This window comes from Glycine soja, chromosome 18 (assembly GCF_004193775.1).
Source record: "Glycine soja cultivar W05 chromosome 18, ASM419377v2, whole genome shotgun sequence".
NCBI classification, from domain to species: Eukaryota; Viridiplantae; Streptophyta; class Magnoliopsida; order Fabales; family Fabaceae; genus Glycine; species Glycine soja.
Window position 1 is genome coordinate 1,695,056 of NC_041019.1, and position 25,810 is coordinate 1,720,865.

Here is a 25,810-nt window from a genome sequence, read left to right on the forward strand (position 1 = left end):
TGGACGGTCCGCAACCGCAAATTATACCTTTGAACTAGAAAAGTCTATAGCTTCCTTTCTTTTTCTTTTTTCCGTTCCTAGACTGTTCTACTTTTTGTAAAGGAAAAGATTCAAAAGAGAGAACGCAAAATACCACGCGGCAATTTTTTACTTTTTTGCTTGATTATCTTATCGTGGAATTCCTTTTCCAATCTCAATAACTTTTTATTTTCAAATGTGTTTTTAGATTTTATACTTTTGTCAATCAGGTTCACCTACTTTATTATATTGATAAACTTGGTCCTCAAATTTTTAATAACCTGAAAAATTATTTTCAATTCATTAAGAAATCATGATTTTTCAAAATTAGAAGTGACTGAATTCACATATTTTTTAAAGTTTGAGAACTAAATTTAACAATTTAAAAATAGAGATTCATCATGTTTCACAAAAAATATAAGGACTAGAAATATTTTTTCTTCTTCAACAATTTACTCTTAACATTAGGCTAAAATAGAATCTTTGTTCTTACGGTTTGCCACTTTAGGAACAAAATTTAACTTAAAATACAAATAAAGGATTAAAAATCCATTTTAACTTATTTTTAATAAAATACTGTATGATCATTAATCTAATTAATATGTTTTTTTCTTGATGAAAGTATGACTTTGTTAATCATAATAATCTAATTATACGAAGAATCGCGTGACCTTATACTCGTGCTTGGAAATAAAAGAGAGATGATGGTCGACATTTGATAAATTGCTTTAACTTTTGATCTTCTTTCTTACGTAGTAGTTTTTTGTCCCACAAAATGAATTTTGCATGTATTCAGTGCTTCCTTCTTCGGCTTCACTTTTTCTGGCCGGTGGCAGCCGGTAACCAGTAGTCATATTTGGATGTTAAAGAGACAGAAAATCTTAATCACCGCTCATTGTTTGACTGCATTGTTACCTGCGACTGCGAGTACGTGGATTCATTCTTGTTTCGCCAAGTGTATGAGTGCGTGTCAGTGTGCCTCTTTTTTGTAACTTTTTCCTTTGTATTAGCGCTTAGACTTTTGATTCCAAACCATTTTTCTTTTCTTTGTTTCTGAAATTTTATCAATCAAACATAACTCTGTGAGGAAATCACACTTCCCCGGCCGTCATGAGTCAGCTAATTAATTGGTATGTCTAATTTTCACCACCACCTTATCGGGTCTTCAAAATTTAATGCTATTATTCTCAGATTTCTTTTCTTGTTCCTACATTCTGACTTTGCATCTGTCACTGTTCTGAGAACTGAATTTTGTTGAATTATTAGAAAAATAGAAATAGATTCTGGGTTTTCATTTCTAGTTTTAAAATTGTTTATTAAGCATATGAACACCGTCACCACTCACCATAGCTCAATTCTCTGTCTTTATTTTTTTATTTATTTGCTTTGATACTTTCCCCGGTGCTTATATGGATGCATAGAAATAGAAAATTTGCTACAGACTTGTAACCTTGGCATAGTTTCTTCATGTCTTCTTCGCAGTATTTTTCTGTACCTATATCATTGATGATACGGTTCTGATTTGATCGAGAAAGCTCAGTTTTTTATCAGAATGGTTTCGGTTGATGATGGGATTGTGAATCCCAATGATGAAATTGAGAAATCTAACGGGAGTAAAGTGAATGAGTTTGCATCTATGGATATTTCAGCAACTCAAAAATCATATCTGAACAGTGAAGATCCTCAGAGAAGGCTTCAGGGAACCTTAATAAGTTCTTCTGTTACTAATAGGATAAACTTTCTTAAATTTGGTTCTGCATCTGCCAAATTCAAAAGGCTTGCTACTGAGAGAGACCAGGTTTCTATATCTGTGCCTTCTCCTCGTTCAAAGAGCCTAAGATCACGTTTCAGTGGCATGTTTGCTCAGAAACTTGACTGGGCTTCAGTCAAGAAAATGTGCATGGAATGGATTAGAAATCCAGTGAACATGGCCCTTTTTGTGTGGATCATTTGTGTCGCGGTTTCGGGTGCTATTCTGTTCCTTGTCATGACAGGCATGTTGAATGGTGTGCTACCAAGAAAGTCTAAGAGAAATGCATGGTTTGAAGTAAACAACCAAATACTCAATGCAGTGTTTACACTCATGTGTTTGTACCAACACCCTAAGAGATTCTACCACCTTGTTCTTCTGACCAGATGAAGACCAAATGACATCTCTAGCCTTAGGAAGGTATATTGCAAGAATGTCACTTACAAGCCCCATGAGTGGACACATATGATGGTAGTTGTCATTCTCCTTCATGTTAACTGTTTTGCTCAATATGCACTTTGTGGTCTAAACTTAGGGTATAAAAGGTCCGAGAGACCTGCCATTGGAGTTGGAATATGCATATCTTTTGCAATTGCTGCTCCTGCAATTGCTGGTTTGTACACCATTCTTAGCCCACTTGGGAAGGACTATGATTGTGAGATGGATGAAGAAGCACAGGTTCAAATTACAGCTTCTCAAGGGAAAGAGCAGCTGAGAGAGAAACCAACTGAGAAGAAATATTCATTTGCATCCAAAGATCAACAAAGGGTTGTTGAAAATAGACCAAAGTGGAGTGGAGGAATACTTGACATTTGGAACGATATTTCCTTAGCATATCTCTCACTTTTCTGCACCTTTTGTGTGCTTGGGTGGAATATGAAGAGGCTTGGCTTTGGAAACATGTATGTTCACATTGCCATTTTTATGCTGTTCTGTATGGCTCCTTTCTGGATTTTTCTTTTGGCTTCCGTTAACATAGATGATGACAATGTTAGGCAGGCTCTAGCAGCTGTTGGAATCATTCTTTGTTTTCTTGGTTTATTGTATGGTGGATTTTGGAGGATCCAAATGAGAAAGAGGTTCAATTTACCAGCCTATGACTTCTGTTTTGGCAAACCTTCAGCTTCTGATTGCACACTTTGGCTACCCTGTTGCTGGTGCTCTCTCGCTCAAGAAGCGCGTACCAGGAATAACTATGATCTTGTAGAAGATAAATTCTCAAGGAAAGAAACTGATACTAGTGATCAACCATCAATTTCACCTTTGGCTCGTGAAGATGTAGTGTCAACCAGATCTGGCACAAGTTCTCCTCTGGGTAGCACTAGCAACTCTTCCCCTTATATGATGAAAACATCTAGTTCTCCAAATTCAAGCAATGTCTTAAAGGGATATTACAGTCCAGATAAGATGCTATCAACTTTGAATGAAGACAATTGTGAAAGAGGTCAAGATGGAACAATGAACCCCTTATATGCACAAAAATAATATCAAAATACTATAGACATTAACTCTGTCTTATCATCTTTTATGAATCTCAATATATTTCTGTGCATATATCAGCATCAGCGTCACTGAATTCCTTGGACATTGACACTGAACACTCATGTATGAGCTGGAGATATTTATTGTCTTTATTGAACAAATTCAAGAAAAAGAAGAAGAAATAAGCCTCGAACTTTGATTCTTAAAAATGTGTATTTCATTTTAATATCTAATTCTCTAAAACTTTTACTTTAATTTCTAATTTGATATGTTGTCATATAATAAAATATAATTTAGTTTTTCTCATTTCATTTTTATTGGTATAAAAAATTAAAAAGAATAATATTTTATAATACCTTACACATCAACAAACAAAGTGAAGATTTTTATGCAATAAAAAAATTAAGCCATTAATACTTATACTAAAATGAAGGTTTACTCAAACAAATTATAAAAATAAAAAAAATAAGTAAGACATTAATATAATGTAGATACCCAACAACATAAATGGTCGACGTGTCACGGCACACAATCCAATTTTCTTTGCTAAAATACTATAAAGTATAAACAAAAGAGTATATGATTAGCATTACCAATGAACGTTAAAAAAAAAAAAAAAGCATTACCAATGAAGTTGGGGCCATACTTCCCTTAGTACCAAAAAGAAAAGCATATGAAGTTGGGTTTAACAGAAAAGAGTTAGTTCTACTGTGAAATTTGTCTAAATTTAATATCCGGTCATATTTAAAATAGAATTACCTTTAAAAAAAATACATGTGAGAAACTAAAGAAAAATTGTTTAACATTAAAACCATCGACACTCTATAAATGATGCCCTATCCACAGACCACTCTTTAGTGTTTTTAATACCCTGACTCAGCAAGCAATATAATCCACTTACTCCCCAAACCTAAAAAATATACAAAAGTCAAACAAAATGCTATTTATGTGACCATTTTAAATACAAGGAAATTGGAGTTTCAGATCTTTTTTTCTTTGCAAACTTGCCACCTTTGAAGTGAAACATAAGACGAAATAGATAGTGACACACTGACAGTGACACCTAAATAGTAGCTACATTGATGCATTGTGTCTAGTGTAATTCCATGACTCATTGAGGAGCTTTTCCATAGATGAATAGCATGTTTATGGTATGGGACTGTAGAGTAGTGGAGAGTTGCTTCTGGGGGAGTGCTTATTTGGAGCATTGGCAAATGGCAATTGCCATCCAAAACAATACAATACATTACACATACTGATAAAATAGTACAGTGGATATGATAGACCATGCTTATGTCTTATGTGATTCGGATTGATTGCATTCCATATTAGAACAGTTGCTATTGTTACTATGTCATTTGAATTTAAATTTGAGAAAGAGTTAGTAGTGAAATTACATGTCATTTAAGCACAATCATTATATATTAAATTTATTAATTTTTATAATAATTATATTTAAAATCATATAAGTAATGATTCATAATTATATGACAATCTAAAATCAATACATAATCATCAAATTATTTAAATTTTACTGTCAATATGAGAATTTTGCCAATAATTAATATATAAAATCTCAGAGATTTTAATTTATTGAGTTTGTAATTTTTAAATTTGAACCTGACCGATGATTAAAATTAACTCATATTTTTCTCTTCCATTTAGTTTGGATTGATCCAGTCATCTGGTAGATCTAGATATGGGTTCACTCTTATGTGTATTAACTCGTTATCATTCATTTTTTCTTTTTGAGAAAATGATATGCTGAATAATTATACGCGAAACCTCCTTTTTCTTATATGGTACCATTTGAAATATGAGTTAGTCATAAAAGAAATTTGAATTATAAGTTGATAAAATAAGCATGCTTTCTTTTTTCTTAAATTTTTAATCATTATTATTATGATGATGGTTTTTGTTTGGAATCTTAGTCGGTGCCGTCAGTTGAATCCGAAAAGAATGAATAGACAGAAGTGCTTTCCGACCCAGAGAACCAAACAGTAGCTAACTTTGCGCTTCTTGTTGGTGTTGTTCGTTGAGATGCATAGATGGTGTGAAAATTCATTTTTGCTTTTTTTACGAATGAATGGAAACAGATTATCTTTTTTTAATTTAAATTTCTTTTTGCCTTGTTTCCTGCAATGCATCTTTTTTTTTTTTACGAAGAAATGGAAACAGATTAACTTTTTTTTTTAATTTAAATCGTTTTCCCTTGTTTCCTGCAATACATCTAATTGCGTACAAGATACAACTACATTTGTAATTAACTTTTTTTTTTTATTATATATATGTCACTTTAAAAATATAGAGTATTATGAACGGCGTCTTTACATTTTTTCAGTTAAATGACCTTGGAAAATTATGTACATTATCAACGTATAACCTATTTTCTCATTATTGTTTTATACACTTGCCATAAAATTTGATAATAAATTGTTTCATATTAAGCAAAATAGGCTATAATTGAAGTAATTTTCTAACTCATTTTTAATATTAAGCAAAATTTAAGTGAAATTTATTAGATCACTAAATCCTATTATTTATTACATATTGGTTTACGTGAGTTATCGAAAAAAAAAAAGGTTACGTAATTTTGCAATATTCTTTTCCCACATTAATTAGCACTAAGACAAAAAAAAAAAAAAACATTGTTTTTGGGAGTGAAAACTGAAAAGTCTAAATTGCCAAAACTTGTAATACCTACTATGGTTCTACCTAGCTTACCTTGTGGATTGTAGTTAAGCTAAACCCGTTAAAGACTTAATGCAACTAAGTAACCAAAAAACAAAGACAAGCGAACGCATTTGTATATACATGCTTTCACTTATCACTTTTTTTTTATAAAAAAAGAAAAGATAGCAACAAGGTTTGAACATATGATCATGTATAAAAAATATGTTTTTTATTTATTATTTTACCTTAAATATGAAGGAAATAAAAATATACTTTTATTGAAGAATATTTATTAATGATATAACTAAAAATATGTCAATCATAGTATTGTAATGAATAATAATTTAATTGACTAAAAAATTAATGATATAACAAATTGTATCCAGTAAAAGAAACTAAAAATGTAGTATCAATCATTAATAAATGATAAAATCAAAATTTACAAAACAACATATTTTAGAATTACCAAGGTATCAAAATGTTACTATTTCCTCCTCCGTTTCAAATTATATGATATTTTAAAAAGAAAAAAATTGTTCAAAACTAGATATTATTTTACAAAATTAATGTTATATTAAATATATTTTTTAAAATTATTCTTAATAAATATTCAGTGAAAATAATATATAGAAAGAATAAATTAATTGTTAATTAAAGAGATAAATATTATATTAAAAATTACTTAATATTTATTTGAAATTAATCGTATTTATTATTATTAAGTGTGCTTTCAATTCTTTAACGTGGACAAATACTTATTTCTGCATAATAAGAATATTAAAGGTGAAGAGAATATCCGATCCACATATTTTTGGTCAAACTCCTTCACACATCAGTGAAGTCCTTCAAAACTCAAATTAAGTCAAAAAAGTAGGCTTGACTACTATCATCAATTTGAACACTCATGACGTTGCAACATTTAAAACCCGCCTACTATTTCCATCTTACTCTACTTCTATTCCATCGCCCAATCAAAACCCAACACGTCATCAAATCAAAAAATATTCAAACTAGTACCGCCCGCACCCGATCGCAAGCTTCCCGGTGCGGAATTCCTATATAAACCCCTCTTCCTTCCCATTTTAAGACACAACTCCAACAAGGCATTGTTTGGTTTGGTTTGGTTACTTGAAAATCTCGAATCGCTTAATTTTGATTTAGTTTTCCACCGCAACGCGGAACCTCTTTCTCGAACTGGCTAACTCTCAGGCAAGTGGCTCGGACGCTGATTCCAGCAACACGCGGCTGGTGGTTGCACTGTATGACGCCCTAAACTCCGGCGACTCCAACGCCGTCGTCAAGATCGTCGCCGCCGATCTCGAGTGGTGGTTCCATGGTCCGCCCTCTCACCAGTTTTTGATGCGCATGCTCACCGGCGACTCCGCCGCCGACAACTCCTTCCGATTCGTTCCGCAGTCCATCGCCGCCTTCGGCTCCACCGTCATCGTCGAGGGCTGCGACTCCGCCCGCAACATTGCCTGGGTCCACGCCTGGACCGTCACTGATGGGATGATCACTCAAATCAGAGAGTACTTCAACACCGCCCTCACCGTCACTCGCATCCACGATTCCGGCGAGATTGTTCCGGCCAGATCCGGCGCCGGCCGTTTGCCCTGCGTCTGGGAGAGCAGCGTCTCCGGTCGGGTCGGGAAATCCGTCCCCGGTTTGGTTCTCGCAATATAAAATATAAAATAAGTAATTAGGGAAGGACGAGGTCACGTGTTGCCGTTGCTATAATAATTAAATAAGGGACTTGTGCACGTGGCGGTGACTGGATCGATCGGTTTCAGGGAACATTGATACTTTGTGTTAGTATTGGAGGTTAGGGAGATGTGAGAGCTTTGTTGTTATTGGTGTGGTTTGTTTTGTTTGCTTGTGTGTTTTTCACCACTATGGGCGTATTCAGGTGGTTGTATCTTTCTTTTGTTATTTGGAGTGTTGATGATGATGCAATAAGAATATCTATGGACTATGCTTTTAAGAGTTGGGTTGTGATGATGCCAAATATTCTATTTCGTCTTTGTCTTCTCATTGTTCCAAGTTAATTAATTGGGTAATGTGATTTTTAAATCTAACTGCTCTTGGACACCCAGATGATCCAAGTCATCTCCTTCTCTTCTATATACTAAAAAAACATTTGCTTTCTCTAAAATGAGGATTTGTATTTTAGAGAACAAAAAAACTAAATTTGATGACAATTTCAATTATTAATTTCGTAATTGATAGTTATTATTATATTTTATCCTCTAAAATGTCATTTCCTCATTTTACATGAACCAAATCCAGAAAAATAAGGATTTTTTACTTGCATTAAATCCAAATATGGATATAAGATTATTACATAACTTTTTGGTACTAATTCCTCGCGGATCATGTGTCATTTTAGTTAGCATAATTCCGACATTTGGATATAAGGATTTATTTTATTTTATTTTCTATCTTCAATAATTTGTATAAAGTTTGAGAGAGACCATTTTGCACATATGTCTTTCTCTTTTTCTCTTTTTCTTTAATTTAAGGGAAAATAATCGATCCAAACAATTAAATTAAATAATAAGAATTATATAATTTTGGTAATTACAATAATTCTAAGTCACGAACAGAAAATGTTAGACTCATTTTTTTAACTTTTTGGAAGTGGTGGGGCTAAGATCCTTCAGGAAAATTCCAAAAGGGATGCAACTGAAAGAGGGATTAGCAAAATTCCTCTTCAATAATTTAAGAAAGTGAAAGATAAATTTGGTTCTACTATATGATGTGATGTTGCGCTTTACATATGCTCGTTGCTTGGTGCATACTTGATTGAAAAGACTCAATTTTAGGGCATAAACAATACAATACCCTTTTACATTACATCAAAACTTCTAATAAGTTGTTTCAATTCGTGCGTGTATTGTCTATTTATCAAATTGCCAACAACCCTAAATTATGATTTAATTGGTCTAAGAGATTATGTCAATGGTGTAATCGGAATTGAGGTAGAGATGCGCCTGGTATATTGTCTAACCAATAAACCAATTGAATTTGGCAACTTGAATCAAATTTCAAATATCATCTTTGTAAGCTCAGCTACTAAAAATAAGTAGAATGCATCTGTTTTTGTTTTGTCCTCTAATATTGGTCTGAAATATCTATTAATTTTGTTATTATTAATTAATTTTTGTTAAAAAATTTAATTGATTATTTTTGTTGAAATATTTCTTATTAATTATATTTTTTTATTTACAGAACTTAAATCTCTTGTTTAAAAAGAAGATTAAGATCCAACACCTTGTTTAAAGAGATTAAAAAATTTGATATCACTACCAATTGACTTTTTGGTAAATATGTAGGATGTATAATAATGATAATTAGAGTTTTTATGAAAAATCTTTTAGGGGCAAAAAATTATTTTTAAGAAATATATATACGACTTTTCTAGAATACGTGGAGGCACAGCTAACAGGAAGCTGGAGTAAGGTCCACCATGTCTTGGGCTAATACAACATAAACCTCTTCACTTCCTTTTAAATTGCAATAATCACATGCATCGCATCGTAACGCATGGTCTTGTTTTTTGTTAGATGATTGGTCACTTTCCCACGGTCGCGGTAGAATCAGCCACCACCATTTCTTTTTTCTTCTAGGACCCATTTGTCAGACCAGGATTCGTGGACTCAAGATATTCACTGTACTATGTGCATTCATTTTGCTACATGTTTAGGAACAAAAGAGAAGAGAATCTCTATGTTAAGTGCTAATTACACATAACCAGCCAGATAGGGGCATCCATTGATATCTTTGTTTTTCCCTCTCATATTGTCACGTTTTTATATATTCTTTTACATCTTAGGAAGGAACTATAAATTAAAAACACCCATGTGCGTGTCCCTTTTAAACTTAATAATTTAGGTGGATGCATGATCTGGAACTCAATTAAGTATAGCTTAATTTATAGTTTTATTTTGGAGCGTGCTAAATAAAATAATTAAACTCCATGCAGAGCAGGATTTTATTCCTTCGGGATAATTGTGTTTACTGATTAGTGTGCATGAACAAAAGCTGCGGCTCTTTGTTTTATACATTTGTTTGATACTTTGACTAGATAAAAGATTAAAAAAAAGTTACAGCAGAAAATAATAAATGTATCTGTGAATGGAATTATAATTATATTGTTTCAAAAAAGAAGCAAAGGGTCAAATTTTCCTATACAACACAACAATTTAACATCTATCTCCTTGCATCAGACACCAAACCACAAATCCGGCACTGGTTATTCATTGATCAATTCGAACTCAAACAAGAAGACACAAATAATTCACCGTCTCTTATGGATGACTTCGCAAATCCAAGACGTAACTTATTTATTGGAATTTGAGTTCAGACAGAAAGACACAAACAAATGGATTACAAGCCTCATTATTCCGTCAGGAAAAAAAATAGGTGGTTTTGTTTTTCTCTTTTCACTATGTCTAGTAGAGTCCACACCACATACTCACTAGTACAAAGATAACAAGATAAACAGTTGAACACCCGTACTATTTCAACGAAAAAAATAATAAACGATCCAAATTTAACAACTAATATTGTGGAGTTGTTAAATCATAGCTATAGGTCAATTTGCACAAGGAATGAGAGATCCATTAGAACCAATTAGTGTTTTCCACTAGTTTATGACATCTAGTTCTCATAGAACTTTAAACTAGTTGTAACTAATTTCACAAATCTAAAGATAAAGTTATTAAAGCTTAAATTTTAGACTTATTAATAAAAAAAATACCACATATATTGATAAAAAAAAAAGCCCAACATATACATCTTTCATTTTAAGTAGAGGAGTGCTTCCCCCAAAAACCCTAGAAACAATAACACCCTAGGAATCCTAGTAACAGAACACGACAACACGTACCCTTTAATTTTAAGGGGACTTCTCCCTCCTCCTTGGAGAGCTTCTACCTCCATAGGAAGACTTCTCTCCCATCTCAGGAGGTTTTCTTTTCCAACATCACGCTCCCCCTCAATCCACCACCTCTTTTCCTCATCTTTCTTTTTTCCTTTTTCAGTTGCTATTCTCATCTCTTCTCTAGCTTTATAATTTTTTTGTTTGTTTTTTTAACATTCCCATTATTTTTTATTCCTATCACATTTCTCCTTTACGATGGAGCTTGTTAGAGGCCTATATATTGCAGATGGATCTAACAGAATGAAAGATCGATAGAAAATATTAGAAAAAATGTCATTAACATTGAAAAAAAAACATTTCTTAAAAATTATTTTTAAGTCTCACTTTTGCTAGCTAACCTCGAGATCACAAATTATATATAACTTTTTTTTTATCGTGCTCTGTTGCAATTTCATCTCAAATTTATTTTGATAATTAATTTAATTTTTAATTATGATTTTTATTTGTCTATGAATATTGATATATCAATACGACTTTAAACATTAAACTAATTGCTCAAATAGTTTACACAAGTACTAATGAGGTCAAGGTTGAACAACTAACCTTGATCGAATTCTAGATTGCTCTAATGGTTCGTTTAGAAGGGATGAAAATGCATTTTCTATGGATTAAGATTTGGGATGTTTAGATGACGGTGCTGCTTTCAACACACCTGAAACATTGTGAATATATTTTTAAAAAAATCTCATTATATAGTTAATAAAAAATATTAACGTCATCATTTAAATAAACATTTAATAAAAGAATATGAAGAATTTGACATAAATATTTTCACTTGGTGCATGTTTGGTAACATGTGAGTTGAACTCGATACGATTTTTTAAAATGGTTTTTGTATTTATTTATTTTTAAAATATATTTTTTACCACCAATTCAAAAACACTATACTATCCAACAACACGTGCATTAACTAACATGGGATTTGTTAAGTTTGATATGTGATCTTGAGTTTTTGAGACCTCACTATTTAGTTATATTAAATATTTGAAAGAGGAAAAATAATTTGCAATCCATAATAATCTTACAAAAGTGAAGTAAAATTATTTTTTTATAAAAGATACATGTGACAATGTTCCAAAACACACTATTATAATTATTATTATCTAACTCATATGCATTGACAATTTGATTCAGTGGAGAGGAGAGAGAAGTTATCACGTTAAGTGGGGATTAGTTAATTAAGTGCACAAATACGTCACCTTCGTTTTCAATATGCCATTCTGCTTTTCCTCCCACGTTTTTTCAAGCCGTTCGATTTGTTTTCTGTAATTGTTTTCAACCAAGGAAGAGAATAAATCCAATAAAAGGACATACTGTCGGGGTAGTGATCGTTTGATGATGATATTGATAACATTGGCATCTTGGAGAATATCGCATAAACACAATTTTGATTTTCTCTTTATAGGAGTTTCCCTGAACTTTGATCATTATACGTATTCACATAACAGAATCCATTTTTTTTTTTTAAAAAAAAGGATCCATATTTCATTTCCTCTTAATTATTTGCTTCCTTTTCCCATGTAGGTGACTAGGTGGTGTTTTGGCCAGGGTCCCAGACTTGCTAAATTGCACAGTTAAGGAATATTTTCATCATTGGATTCCACTAACAAACCCTGAAGAGTCTTATCAATATGAATTATTTACTATGCCACCATATATGATATATGTTAAACACTAATTAGTGATCTGATGCTAATTGTGAAGTGCTGAGAAATTTTAAGCTACGAAAGCGATCGTATGAAAGATAAGTGGTTTTCAGCATAAAAATTAAAACATATTATAAAAAAATAATAACACATGAATCATTCCTTAATTTAAATATTTTATCGACAATTCTTATTTTTTTATTTTTTTCTCACATCATAAATTTCATTATATTTATATTTTTTTTCTCTCTTTCTAAACGTAGGAATTAAGATAATATATGCTATGTATATCAAACACTTTCGATTATAAAGAAAAATATTTGAGATATTTAGAAAAGTTTGTACAATGATTTAGAATGGGAGAACTACTTCACCGAATTCTGTGGTAAAGAAGGGTGACCTCAGTTTTTTCTTTGCTTATTTCTTCAGTTAATTATTACTACTGTTATTATTGCATGTACACCCAATAAGTACTTAAATTAAAGAGGCAAAAAATAAAGAAAATCTAATTTTATTAATGTAATATTTTTATTTTTAATTTTTAGAAGGTTACAGGACACATCAGTTAAAAGAGTGGATGTCATGATTTTTAGAAAAAAAAAAGAGAAAAGAGGAAAACCTTAAATAACATTGAAAACACTCATTAAAAAAGACTTGAGACTTTGAAAATAATTCTTAAACCTTAATTTTTAACTGTGTTAAATGATGTCATGTGATTTATATAATTGATTTCACTTAATAATAAGACTTTTGCTGTTATTGTTGTTTATTTATTTTGTTTATTTTAACTTGCACAGTTGGTGCGTAGAATAAAAAAGAAATTAATCGTTATAACTATAGCTATCAATACAAGTAGATCAAGCTACAAGAAGTTTTTATCATAGAATTGAATTAGTTACTAGTTGGGTGTGTTTGGTTCACGCATTAATAACATAGTTTTCATATCTGGATATATGGAAGTGATCTCTTATAGCTTTTTGCATCTTTTATTCAATGAATATGATCAATCACTGCACAATGCATTTCCGAACACTTGGTTAGTGGTTGGAGGAATCTAGTCTCCGAAATTGTCCATGACTTTAATTTAAATTAGGTGTTACGTTGTTATCATTTATCAAGCACCCGTTCCCGTCACTTCTGGTTAAAATCCATTAGCCTTTGCTGCTAAAAAAACTTAGAATTTATCTTAGTGGGGAACATTTTGATACAACCTAAAGTAAGCATTCAAGTTTTGAAGACAGTAAGCAACTTAAATTTTATGGCTCTCTTTACTAATGACGCCATTAGTTAACCACACGACTCAAAATTTAAGTTATTTGATATTTACGTTTAATAACATAACACTACCTCATCCCAATAGCCAAATATGTATATATATATATATATAAAATTGAGAGAAATTTTACTATTTTCACGTCTTGGTCAGTTCCATTCTTGTAGAAAGTCATTTCCTTTGTTTTTTCTGCGGCTTCCACATCACTGTCGACATTTTTCCACGACCTTTACTTTTTTTTCTCTAGCTTATGAGATAAGATAAGAGGCAGCCTATTCATATCACATTATCATATACCACCACTGATATATGAATTTTTAAGCCTGTGTTGCGTCCTTATCATAAATTTACATATAACCCTACGTGTGTTATCTATATTAGAAACTGAAATATGTTATTAACATTAATATACACCACTGCATAGGATAAGTACTACTTTCGACTTTCAAAGATTAAGAAAAATGAGGTGTCCATATCAAAACAGTGGGATAAAATTATATATTAAGACTAATTCAAAATGAATTTAAATCGGGCTTAGTTTTCACATGCTTAAATATTTCCATTTCTATATCTTAGACTTCCAATTCCAATGTTGAATTGTGGAAGTAAATTAGCATATATAGGAACTATTTTAAGGGATGAAGGCGAGCATACTACTCCTAATAATAAAGGTATCTGAATGAACTCAAATGAAGAATAAGAGATAACTTGTAAAAAAAAACTATTAGAATTGAGAGAATATTATTTTATCAATAAATATAAAGTATTTTTTATTATTTATATATTTTCTATAACTACCATAACAGAAAACTAATTACTTCTAACTCATTATAACAAACTTAGTTTAGTTAGGTATCACTAACTCAAATTACACTCGGATGGGTAATACCTCAAGACATCAATTGGCGTAATGTCATAGTCATAGTCATATAATTCTCAGATCTTGAGAACAATACAAGCAAGATTCTGAAATGACATCGGATCGGTATCTTATTCCATGGCTAGCCTTTTTAATTGGTTAAACTGAAGAAGAAAAAAATAGCACAAGAAATAAAGAGAGAGATGGAATCAGATCGCGTATATGCTCATTGCTGTAAGAGAATAAAATTCATAAACGTGCTAGTTTTTAAGAATATTCGTAGATCAGTTGGAATGTGACAATCGTGGTTGCTGAAAGTTTTGGAATAATGGTCTAAAATGGCCAATTTTATGGCAGAGCTAAGATGCTTTAGTCTACCGGGGTGTCAAGACAATCTAGTACTTCAGTTGGTTGATTAAGCCTGTGTAAATTATTATAAAATTTGTAATATTATCTTTAATTCTTATGAAAAAAATAAGAATATATTGGGGTGGATTAACACATCATTCAGCTTATTTTTTTAAATGAAATTAGATGAAGATACATTTTTAAAGAAAATTAGGTAATTTAAATAATATCATCTATAAAAGTACTTGCCTTTTTTTATGTATTCATGTATCTTACTTATTTGATGAATGATGATAAATGTTAAATTAATATTTTTCTCTTTGTTAATTCAAGAAATATTAAAACATTGAGATATATAAAAATCATTACTATTAAAATATTATTTTTATTAATTAAATATCTTTATATTTAAAATTTTAAACGTATGCAATTCTTATGTTTTATCATCAAAATCTTTTCTAAAGTTAAATCAATCTTTTCTGCGTATTTTTATTTATATTTAAGATACCTTATATTTAAAAGTACGTATTACTCATACATAAAATAGTTTCTACTTTTTTTAAATAAAATACTTTTTATTTTTTATAATTTTTTTTATATCTATAATAATGGTCTAAAGTATTCATCAATTTTATTGATAACTAATTCTTGTTGTAGAATCTGATCAATCATCTTTAGTTTGTAAGACTAAAACATGAGATTTTGTTTAATTAGATCAAACTCAATACCACTTGAACAAATTACTTGTTAGTATTAGTTTTCATATTATGTTCGCAAGCTAAAAATTATAGCATTAGTTGAATTTCATCTAGCCATTTACAAACTCTATTCAATGGGCCAATTTCTATGAAAAGAAATATTTTATCCTCTAAATGTTGTATATATTTTGGAATTTGAGAGAAACAAAAAAAAAGAGAAAGATTGTGAATGTGATAGATGATATAATAAAAATAAAAAAAAATAGAAAATGATATAAAATAGATGTAAATTTTAGGGTGCCCAAAATAATTGAATCTATGTGTAGTAATAATAATGGAAAAATAATATAAAAATATTATAAAAAGTGCAACAATTTCTTAACTATAGTCTATAGGTTACTTAAAGTAGGGTTGTTAAAATGAGTAGATCCGTTTAACTGAGTCAGCTAATTAAAATGTGTTGATTGAATTTGAAAATTTTGAACTCAATTTAATTTTGATTTTACTTTATTCACTCCAAAGATTTGTTTGAACGTAAAGTTGTAATGAGACTAGTTCGTTAGTCCATTTTCTTCTTAAGCAAATATATATCACCCATTCATTAAATTGAGCTAGGTTTTGAATTAAATTTTACAAAATTTGAAATAGTCAAATTTGTCAATCCAACTTGATTAGAAATTCTCATTTAATGAATGAGGGGAACTAGCCTGAATTGCTACTTGCTATATACCTGAAGTCTTACTTTCATTGTCATATTATAATTATGGAGTGAGAAACAAATTATTTTAAAACAATCATTAATTTAATGTTTTAATGTAATATTAATTATTTTTTATTTATATCTCTTATAATATTAATAATAAACATCAAAATTTATAAATAAATTAATAATAATATAAGATTAATTTTATAATTTTTTTTTAATTTGTATAAAATAACTTAAGATTAGTATTATTTTAAAAGGGATGGAGTATGATATGCAATATAAAGCAATAAAATCATATATATCTGCCATGTCAGCATGTATAATGACATCTAAATTAAAATGGCTGGTGGATAAGATTTTTTGAACTTCGCTTCTTATCTCTCAACAACTGGAGGCTATTATGTCCACTTTCTACGACATCAAACACATGTTAGGTGCATTTGGTTGCAATTTGCAATCTATAGGATTAGGAGGGTGTTTGGTATGTAGCTTACAAGACTATTTGCTTTGAATTTTCAAGTGACCGTATCCAGAGTTTTTGCTAATATCTCATCAGATATTAGACATTTAGTTTTCATTAGTATCTATCTCCGCGCAATGCAAGAGACTTGACGTTAAGAATTTATGAGAACCACAGGTGAAACTGCATTAGCATCCTTCAATTTTCACGAAAATGATATCTATTACTCAAACTAAAGTGGCATTTTAAGCTGGAATTTTAAGAATCATAAATTTTTTGAGCTTTGTTTGTGTGGAGGAAAGACTCAAATGAGAATACTGATTTTATCTCATTTATTTAAGTAGAAAGAGGTCAATTAAGAAAAAAAAACTCATTTGAGAGAAAAAAAAACAATTACAAATTATTGAGAGAGAAATGAGAGAGAAAATTATTGTGATTTTCGTACACTCACCGATTTTTAGATTATAACTGCGGATTCGTTCATCTTTGAATTAGGTTGATTGTTAGACAACAGGTTCTACATATGTAATACTTCAAATTGTTTGATGAGATCGTTAAAAAGATATCTGAAGAGAGAGATAAATGTTTTTCATTTTCTGTTCTATATTTTGGGATTTCATCTTCTTGTCTCTATTGTATCAATTGGGGGTCTGTTTTGATTTGGCTGTTTGTAGCACGTTTCAATGCACTTGTTGAAGACTTTCTTGTAACTTTATTGATTATAGTGAAATTATTTCTTTGGTATAAATGATCCGTGATTTTTACCCTTGCATTGAGGGATTTTTCACTTTAAACAAATTGTGTCTCTTGTGTGCTTTTAATTTCTATTTTGCTCTCTTTATATTTTAGCCTGCTCCTCACAAATTCTTGCAAGTTTGGACCAATTTATTTCTGCTGCCTATATTACTTTGTTATTGTGTTGGTATATTTTCTTCATCAAAGAATATCCATTTGTGCTTTAAATTTTGGGTAGTTTTGTTTCTTGCTCCACAAATTTTTGCAGTTTTAGTGAAAGGCCCAACCAATATTCTCAACATTTTGGGCCTTCCTCGAACAAGGACCCGTAAGAATAGAAGTTTCTAAAATGGACTTGTAATTGGTGTCACCCATGACAATGAGAAGTAAAAGAGATTGCTATTGGTCTCAACAAAATTATTATTGGCCGTTATCACCATTCAAAAAATTTAAATTTACCCTTACCCACAATATACAACGAAATCATGTTTTTATTGTATCAAAGGGTGCAGAAACTGTTGTTCAACAAAATTTATAATATATAACAAAATCTTGATTCCACTATGTTAGAATTTATATAACACAATCCGTGGTGTTGTAATTTTTGTTGCACACGATTTTGTTGTGTTACATAAATTACTATACAACTAAATCGTAATTCCATTATATTACATGAGGTGCAAATTTGTGTTACAACATAATTGTAATTTTATTGTACGATAAAAACTATAAAAACTATAACACAACGGAGTCACAATTCAATTGTGTTATACAAAAACACAAAAAAAAATTAAATTATAATTTTTTATGTTAACAAAAATGGAAAAAAATACATCCAACAACATGAATGCAAAGAGTGCAGAGAAGGGAGAGAGGAAAAAAAAGAAAATGAATGAAGAAAGGGATAGAAAAAATGATATAAGGAATGAACAATAGGAAAAGAAAAAAGAGTGATGAGTTGGGAAAGGGTGGGGTGAAAATACTCAAAAGGTATTTTGGTTTTTATTTTTAACTTATAGTAGGGATCAATAGTATCACCTTGAAGTAAATAATTCCTTTTATAATCAAATAAGCCCAACAAATGACCTATAAGAGGGAATGGAAAAAGCTAGCTTGATGATGTTGCTACTTGCTAATGACTTGTTCAACTGTAATCTCCCCTCGAAAAAAAAGGCCTCATGACTCATGAGCCATTGACAACTCATAAAGTAATAATAATTATTATGAATTAAGTAATATATTAAACAAAGAGGTATCACAAAATTCTCCTTTAAGTGATAAAGTTGTATTCAAAATATAAGGTGTTTGTTTTACGGTATATTTTGCATTCTCATGAATTATGTTCACAAAATCTTTTATATCTAAGAATATTATTCTCGTAGATATGTTTGGTTAATGTTTAGTAATTTTAGGGGAAAAATAATTTATTTATTTATTTAAAATTAAAAAAAAAAAACTGGTGTAGTGCTGGATATTGGAAAAATGCGGTAAATGAGGGGTGAATGAAATCAGCTTATGATTGTTGGGATGAGCCCCTTTAGTATTCAAGCTGGACGGAAAAAATATTGATCCAAATGAAATCGGATTCATTTTGGTCCAATATTTTTTGAATGGGTTCTGACTGAACTTTAAAAATAACAACACTTATATAAAATATGTACTGATGCAATTCAATTCAGTCCATTTTATCAACTCAACCCTTTACTATGAGAATAGGAATATGCATCCTATAATTTAGTCCACCCAGATCAAACTTGTGAATCTTTGAAAAAAAGAAAAGAAAATTTTAAATGTGATTTGTTCTGGATTATAAAGTAGTCTCGTAGCAAATCCAACTATCTGAAGCTTAAGCTTATAAAAATATTTCAAATTTTATTATTGAATCAAATATACTATCTATAGTGGTTAACAAAAATATGAATATGCATTGATTTTTCTAGAGAGGGTGCTGGGGTCCAAACTCGAAGCGTATTTTTGTAAGAGGAAGAAAAATGTCAAATATATAATATTGAAATATTTTCACTAAAATTATCGCACATCATTTTTACAATTATTTTATTGTATTACATCATTTATTGTTTATTTATTTTCATGTACATATTTCTTAACCTTTTTGCATTTATAAATTTTTAAAAAAATTATAAAAGTTAATCACTTTGTTTGAATTAACTCAATTTTTATTTATGAAATAGTTACTTAATTTTAGTAATTTTGATTAGTGATTATTTGAATCATCATTCAATAAATGAATACATATTTAAGTGTAATAATTTTCATTAGTTATTTTTATGTATGATATTTATGGTATTTAAATTTAAAATATTATTTATTTTACCTATTTTTTTTATAAGCCAATATGTTTTATTAATATTTATTTACCTTTTAAGTAGCACAACATTTTTATAAAGCAAATATTTAGATGAATCAAGAATAAAAAATAAAATTAATTTTTATACATTATTAATATAAAAATATTACAATATCAATTAATAAAAAGTATAATAAATATAACCCTTAAAGTGATTATTACGGAAACAACAAATTATCACTTTTATATATCTATTTTATTTCTATAATTATATTCATAAGTTACTACATATTATTTTATCCTCCTTACAACTACTTTCACAAATCATCCACTAATTTTATTTGAAAAAACAAAACATGGAAAAAAGTTAGACACAAAAGGCTTGTTTCCCTAGTAATTTATATAAGAGAATAATAGTGTAATTAACCTGTGTGACTGCATACACCTTTTACTTATTAAAATTGGTTGGTATGCAATCTCTGTCTATGCCATTTCAATTTCGATCTAACCCTTGTGTTGTATCAATTCCTCTTACCACAGTTAGCATAAGTAACATACTCACCTTTATTCCAAGCTCTAACCATTTCGACTTGTTGCTAACTAGATTGAGGATAGTGATCTTTGTCTTCGCCAACAACATCGTCCACTTGAACAAAAAATCAAAAAGACCCTGAAATATCTGAACTTTTAAAAGCCGCACTTTTTATTTGTTGTGTGTGAGATTTTGATTTGATGGGAAAATATCTTGAATCTGCGGCGAGGCTGGCGGAGCTATCGCGGATTGTGTCATCTGCTGCGAAGCCCAACAGGCCAAAGAGAGCGCTACCCAGATCGCCCAACCGTGTGGCGACTCCTCGAAGTGCGAACCCATTTGGTGTTAAGGTCGAACCTGCGAAAAAGATGGAACCTTTGGAAGAAGAACAACAATGTCGGACACCCCTCGCCAAGGTTGTCTCAGATTGCTCCAAGCGCTGGTTCCAGGACACCCTCAAGGAGGCTAAGGCTGGGGACACTACCATGCAGGTTTTGGTTGGTCAAATGTATTACTCTGGATATGGTGTTGCGAGGGATCCCCAAAAGGTCTTTTCTTTCTTCTTATTTTTATCATTCTATGTGCAATGTAATAATTGATTGTACACCCCTTGTAAAGGGTATGGTCATAGACTCATATATATTAGTGCTTGATTCTTTTAAGTTATCCCTCATTTGATGCCAAAATTATGTGATTTTGTTCCCTCCTTGGAATTGGAACTGAGATAGAGTGCAGGGAAGTTGGGCATTTTACTTGCTGTTAGATTTTAAATCCCTTTTCTTGTGTTATAATTTTTATCAGATTGTTGTTTTTTGATTTAGAAGCTCTCTCATATTAGCTTCTCCAAAAGCTGGTTTTTAAGTCAATTTTAGCTTATCAGATTGTTGTTTTTCCTTTTATTTTCTTCTCCTATAAGTGTTCATGGAGAAGTTTATCCAAATATGCCTTTAAATTGCTTTGGTGGAAGGGGCTGTTAGGGCTTCTAAATCTTGCTCAATTGTCAATCAAGACCCCTCACTGCAGTTAATTTGAATTGTGTAATTGGTATGCTATTAGCTGCTTCTCAACTTGAGGTTACTGACTATACTGTGACAAACTTTGTTTATAGGGGCATGCTTGGATTAGTAAAGCATCAAGGAACCGAAATTCAGTTTGGAAATTGTGCGGTAAACGGCCAGGTAAGCTCTACCTTTTGTTGGACTAGTGAATTGTGGTTTTATGTGTCCTGATTGATCTCTATTTTGTGACATTCAGGTTACAGAGCAAGTGATTCTGATTCATGTGAACTGGAGGAAAAAGATAAATATTTTCCTTAATTTGCAAGTATAACTCTTTATTTTTTTTTCTTCTAAAAAGATTGAATTTCTATTTCAATTCTATGGTATAGTATATGTGAACTTATTGTCACTGATACTGGTGGTTATTTATTGTAACATCCAAAACATAAGTCAAATTTTGTTAACTGACAGTTGCTCTACAATGGTGTCTCTATTTTTGAATTAGATGTTGTGTTCATTTTCATGAAGATGTTATAATATACTAGTAATAACTTAAAACAACAAGTGTATAGCTTATTTCTTATGCCTATGTAAGCATTGTGTTCTGTCCTTTTTTCCCCCTCCAAATTGATATGCTCCTAGTATTGACCACTCCGCATCTAGGACTTAAAGAGAAACTCTTGCGCTTAGACTTTCATCCATACTCCTCAATTCCATGGGAGATCATAGCTGTAAATGTTATCTTCTGATGGTCTGATACCAAAAAGCATCTAGTTTACTTTTGCCTTGCTGCAATTAGTATGATAAGCTGCCTGAAACTAATTGTGTTTGATTCAGTTCTCATTTTGAAGAAATAATGCACTGACTAGCAGTCTAGCAGTATTGTTATCTAGGATTCTAGGTGTATTCAGTATGATATGCCGCTATAGTATGAAGACTTAAAAGGTCAGGCTGCTGGGCACTGACATCTATTTTGGGTATCTCATGTCAAAATCAATTAATACTTAGGATGCATTTGGAAGAACTTACTTATTTACAACTTATTTGGAATTACCTCATGATATAAGCTCTTGTGTAAATGTTTCTGAAAGCTTATAAAATTAGTTTATGATCAGTTCATAAGTTATTTTTAGCTCATTAATTTCAGTAAGCTCTGGATAGCTTATGAAAATAGCTTACAACTTATATTAAAACAGTTTAACATTATTTTCTCTTCACTTATAGAAATAACTTGTACATAAGTGCATGTATGATAAACACTCGATTAGTAAGTGCTTAATTAAGATTTTTAACCAAACAAGCCCTTATGTAGTGTTTTTGGGTGTTGTTGCTGCAATCAGTATAATAAGCTGGCAAGTACAATTGATATTTGTTTGTATTCAGTGTTATATGTCTTGTGCCTTTGAGTCAATTAATAGGATCACACTGTGTATTTAGTTAACCTGATAAGTAAAGACTGTTTACTGAATTAATTGCATTTGCAGCATTGCGAGCCCAAACTGATATTTGCCTCATGAAATATGAAAGATGTTGATTACTAATATTCCACTATAACATATAATTGCTTGTGATAACAAATGGATAATCACTTTTTGGTTTTGGTTTTACAAATAGAAAGCTTGCATGCTATCATGTTTGTTGACGATCAGGACCTACTAATGGGAATTTAGAGAAGACTAGGGTGTGGTGGCCTTTTACGTTGTGCTATATTGTCTTTTCTCATGCTATTACTTCTCAACACTGGGTAGAATTCCTCCAATTTGCTTTTTTATCTCTTATAAAGTAAATGGCGATTAGGAAGCAATTAATATCACATGATACCGGAGAAGAATCCATTTTAATAATTGACCTTGGTAATTTTTGTGAATGGGAGTCGCTAACTCAAATATCAGATAAATGATGAAAACATAACATCATGAAAATAGTCAGTGTTACAAATGTTTATGTTAACGGTTCATTTATAGATCCAAAAAGGAAACTAATATAATTCAAATGATTGATAAACTAAAGGACAAATTTTACATATGGTTTTTTAGGTATTGTTTTTCACTCAGAATTAAAGTTTCAATTTGTTAATATGCATAATCATTCATGGCAGGGGAGAAGTTTTTTTCCTATGTTTAGAAATCATGAATCCTAAGAATCATTTTTTTTTTGGAAACGAGTAAAATCTGTTTGGTTGATATTATGATATTTTTATTATAATAAAAGAAAAATTAAACTTGAAAAAGTAAGTTTACTACAATGAGAAAAATTTTCTTGTTCGTGAAAAAACTTGTTAAAAAACATTTCCTAAAAATATTGTTCTCTAGGAATCTTATTTTTAACGGATATCAAACATGGGAAACTAACATTTTTATCTCAAAAGTTTCATAAAACTCAATTTTTTCCCACCAAACACCTCCTCAATTGTAGACCTGTATTTCAAATATTAACTATATGAAACTTCAATTCTAATTGAAAAATAACAAAACAATACTTATGAATTATATGTAAGTGTTGTCCTAAACTAAACTAAACCAATCAACAAAGAAAATAACTCAAATTCTAATTGAAACAAATGAAAAGATCATTTCACTGTTCTAGATAAATTTTATGATATATAATGTAAAAGTGAATTAATACCTAAATTAAGATAGTACACAGGCAAACTTCAAGAAAAGAGAATTAATGAAAGATTTCTACAATTACAAATTATTAATTCATTGAATAGAAGAAGTCCCAAAGCCTTTTGTTTTCCAGTGAAAGAACCAACAAAAAATTGGTTGAATAGAGAGCATTGCGCGCTTTAGTTGATTTGATGATAATTGAAGATAAAGATTTATTTATATTGTTTCGCTATATATTCCTATGTTGTTTTGAGGCGAAGTATGATGCTTGCCGACCTCACTTGCTAATTAGTGGAATCCAGACAACTCCCAAACCTTAAAATAGGATTAAAGTTTCACCTTTTGTTTGAAATATTTCTTACAGAAAGTAAAAGCTTCCACAATTCACGTTAAGAATCCAATTCTGTCTTGTATTTGCTCCATTTCACGCGGTTTCATAAATCATTAGAACCCCACTTCTCTCTTTTTTTTTTCTTTTTTTCTTTCTCTTCCACTTCTCATCTCTGTCCAAACCATAGAGTTTTACTCACACCTCTTCAGCTTTCAATCATGGCAAATGTAAGGCTTTTTATTAATTTCTTGCTTTCTATTTGCAACTATGAGACTGAGAAGGCTTTTCTTGTTGCATGCCATCATCAGGTTGTGGAAGTGAAAGTCGGTTTGCACTGTGATGATTGTATCAAGAAAATCCTCAAGGCCATCAAGAAAATTGAAGGTTCTTAATTAATTTTCTCAACACCAATAACACATAATCACTTTTTGTGTTAATTAGTTTAAAATTTGTGTTCTTTGCAGATATTGAAACTTATAACGTGGACACAAAGCTGAACAAGGTCATTGTTACGGGAAACGTGACAACAGATCAAGTGATCAAAGTCCTTCAAAAAATTGGCAAGAATGCAACTGCCGGGGAAGATACTCAAACCAATAAGTGAACTTGTTTAGGATAGGACCCTTTTTTTCCCTCGAAACATATCCTTCTAAACTATGTACTCTGAAATTCAATAATCTATATATTGTGAATAGTTTAATTTTATTCTTGAATTTCAATTGCAACACTTGATATATATGTTTTTTCTTCTTTATTTAATTTTAAAAGAGAGATTAGGGAACCATTGGATGATTGATTGATTATGCAGTTCTTTAGCTGTTCTGAAGTTTCATTTCACTAACCTATGTATCCTTACATTTAATGTAACTTTTATTATGTAATTTTGCTGACAGATTTTATAATGTAAATTACTGACACGAAATTTCTATTTGGATTAAAAACAACACTAAACTGGATATAAGTCTTGTCTTTTATTTGGGAAATTTAATTTATATATACCGATATTATAAAGTTTTTTCACACTGATATTTACTTGTAAATTATTTTTTATAATAAAATTGTTACTCTTTAAAAGTTATACCTACCAACTAATTTTTAATTAATTGATAATATAAAAAACTAACAGCACATAAAAACTAAAATCTATTTAATGTTATAATCGATTTATTATTTATACAAGTGCGGATAAAGTTGAAAGAAGCAAAAAAGTGAACACTAACAACACCAAGTAAAATATTAATTGTTGGCTACCTCTTTCTCTCACGTATAATAGCGTGAAGTGTTACTACTGAACCGTGGTGCCTGATAGCAAAAAAATTATTTTTCTGTGACGGTCTTATCCTTGAGTCGTCCCTGTAATCTAGCTAAAGTAAATGTTGCGTGCGTTCGCTATTATATATATATAATTGACAATATTAACCATTAACCACAATGCATTTGTA

At 30.6% G+C, this 25,810-nt stretch overlaps 3 protein-coding genes and 1 pseudogene across 3 annotated transcripts; all 4 read left to right on the forward strand.

Annotated features, from left to right (window-relative positions):
* The first annotated feature begins 951 nt into the window (after positions 1–951).
* Positions 952–3,283, forward strand: LOC114395772 (annotated as a pseudogene).
* Positions 3,284–6,995: 3,712 nt separating this feature from the next.
* LOC114397750 (senescence associated gene 20-like) lies at positions 6,996–7,919 on the forward strand. The gene has a single exon (XM_028359940.1). It carries the CDS (start codon positions 7,283–7,285, stop codon positions 7,604–7,606), a length of 324 nt encoding a protein of 107 aa, XP_028215741.1. The 5' UTR covers positions 6,996–7,282; the 3' UTR covers positions 7,607–7,919.
* Positions 7,920–20,355: 12,436 nt separating this feature from the next.
* Positions 20,356–21,932, forward strand: LOC114395055. Its single transcript, XM_028356745.1, has 3 exons — positions 20,356–20,978; positions 21,539–21,608; positions 21,685–21,932. The coding sequence occupies exons 1-3, from the start codon at positions 20,631–20,633 to the stop codon at positions 21,744–21,746; spliced, it is 480 nt and encodes a 159-aa protein (XP_028212546.1). The 5' UTR covers positions 20,356–20,630; the 3' UTR covers positions 21,747–21,932.
* A 2,364-nt stretch (positions 21,933–24,296) lies between these two features.
* LOC114395056 (copper transport protein CCH-like) lies at positions 24,297–25,104 on the forward strand. The gene is made up of 3 exons (XM_028356746.1): positions 24,297–24,595; positions 24,677–24,752; positions 24,833–25,104. The coding sequence occupies exons 1-3, from the start codon at positions 24,587–24,589 to the stop codon at positions 24,970–24,972; spliced, it is 225 nt and encodes a 74-aa protein (XP_028212547.1). The 5' UTR covers positions 24,297–24,586; the 3' UTR covers positions 24,973–25,104.
* The last annotated feature ends 706 nt before the right edge of the window (positions 25,105–25,810 follow it).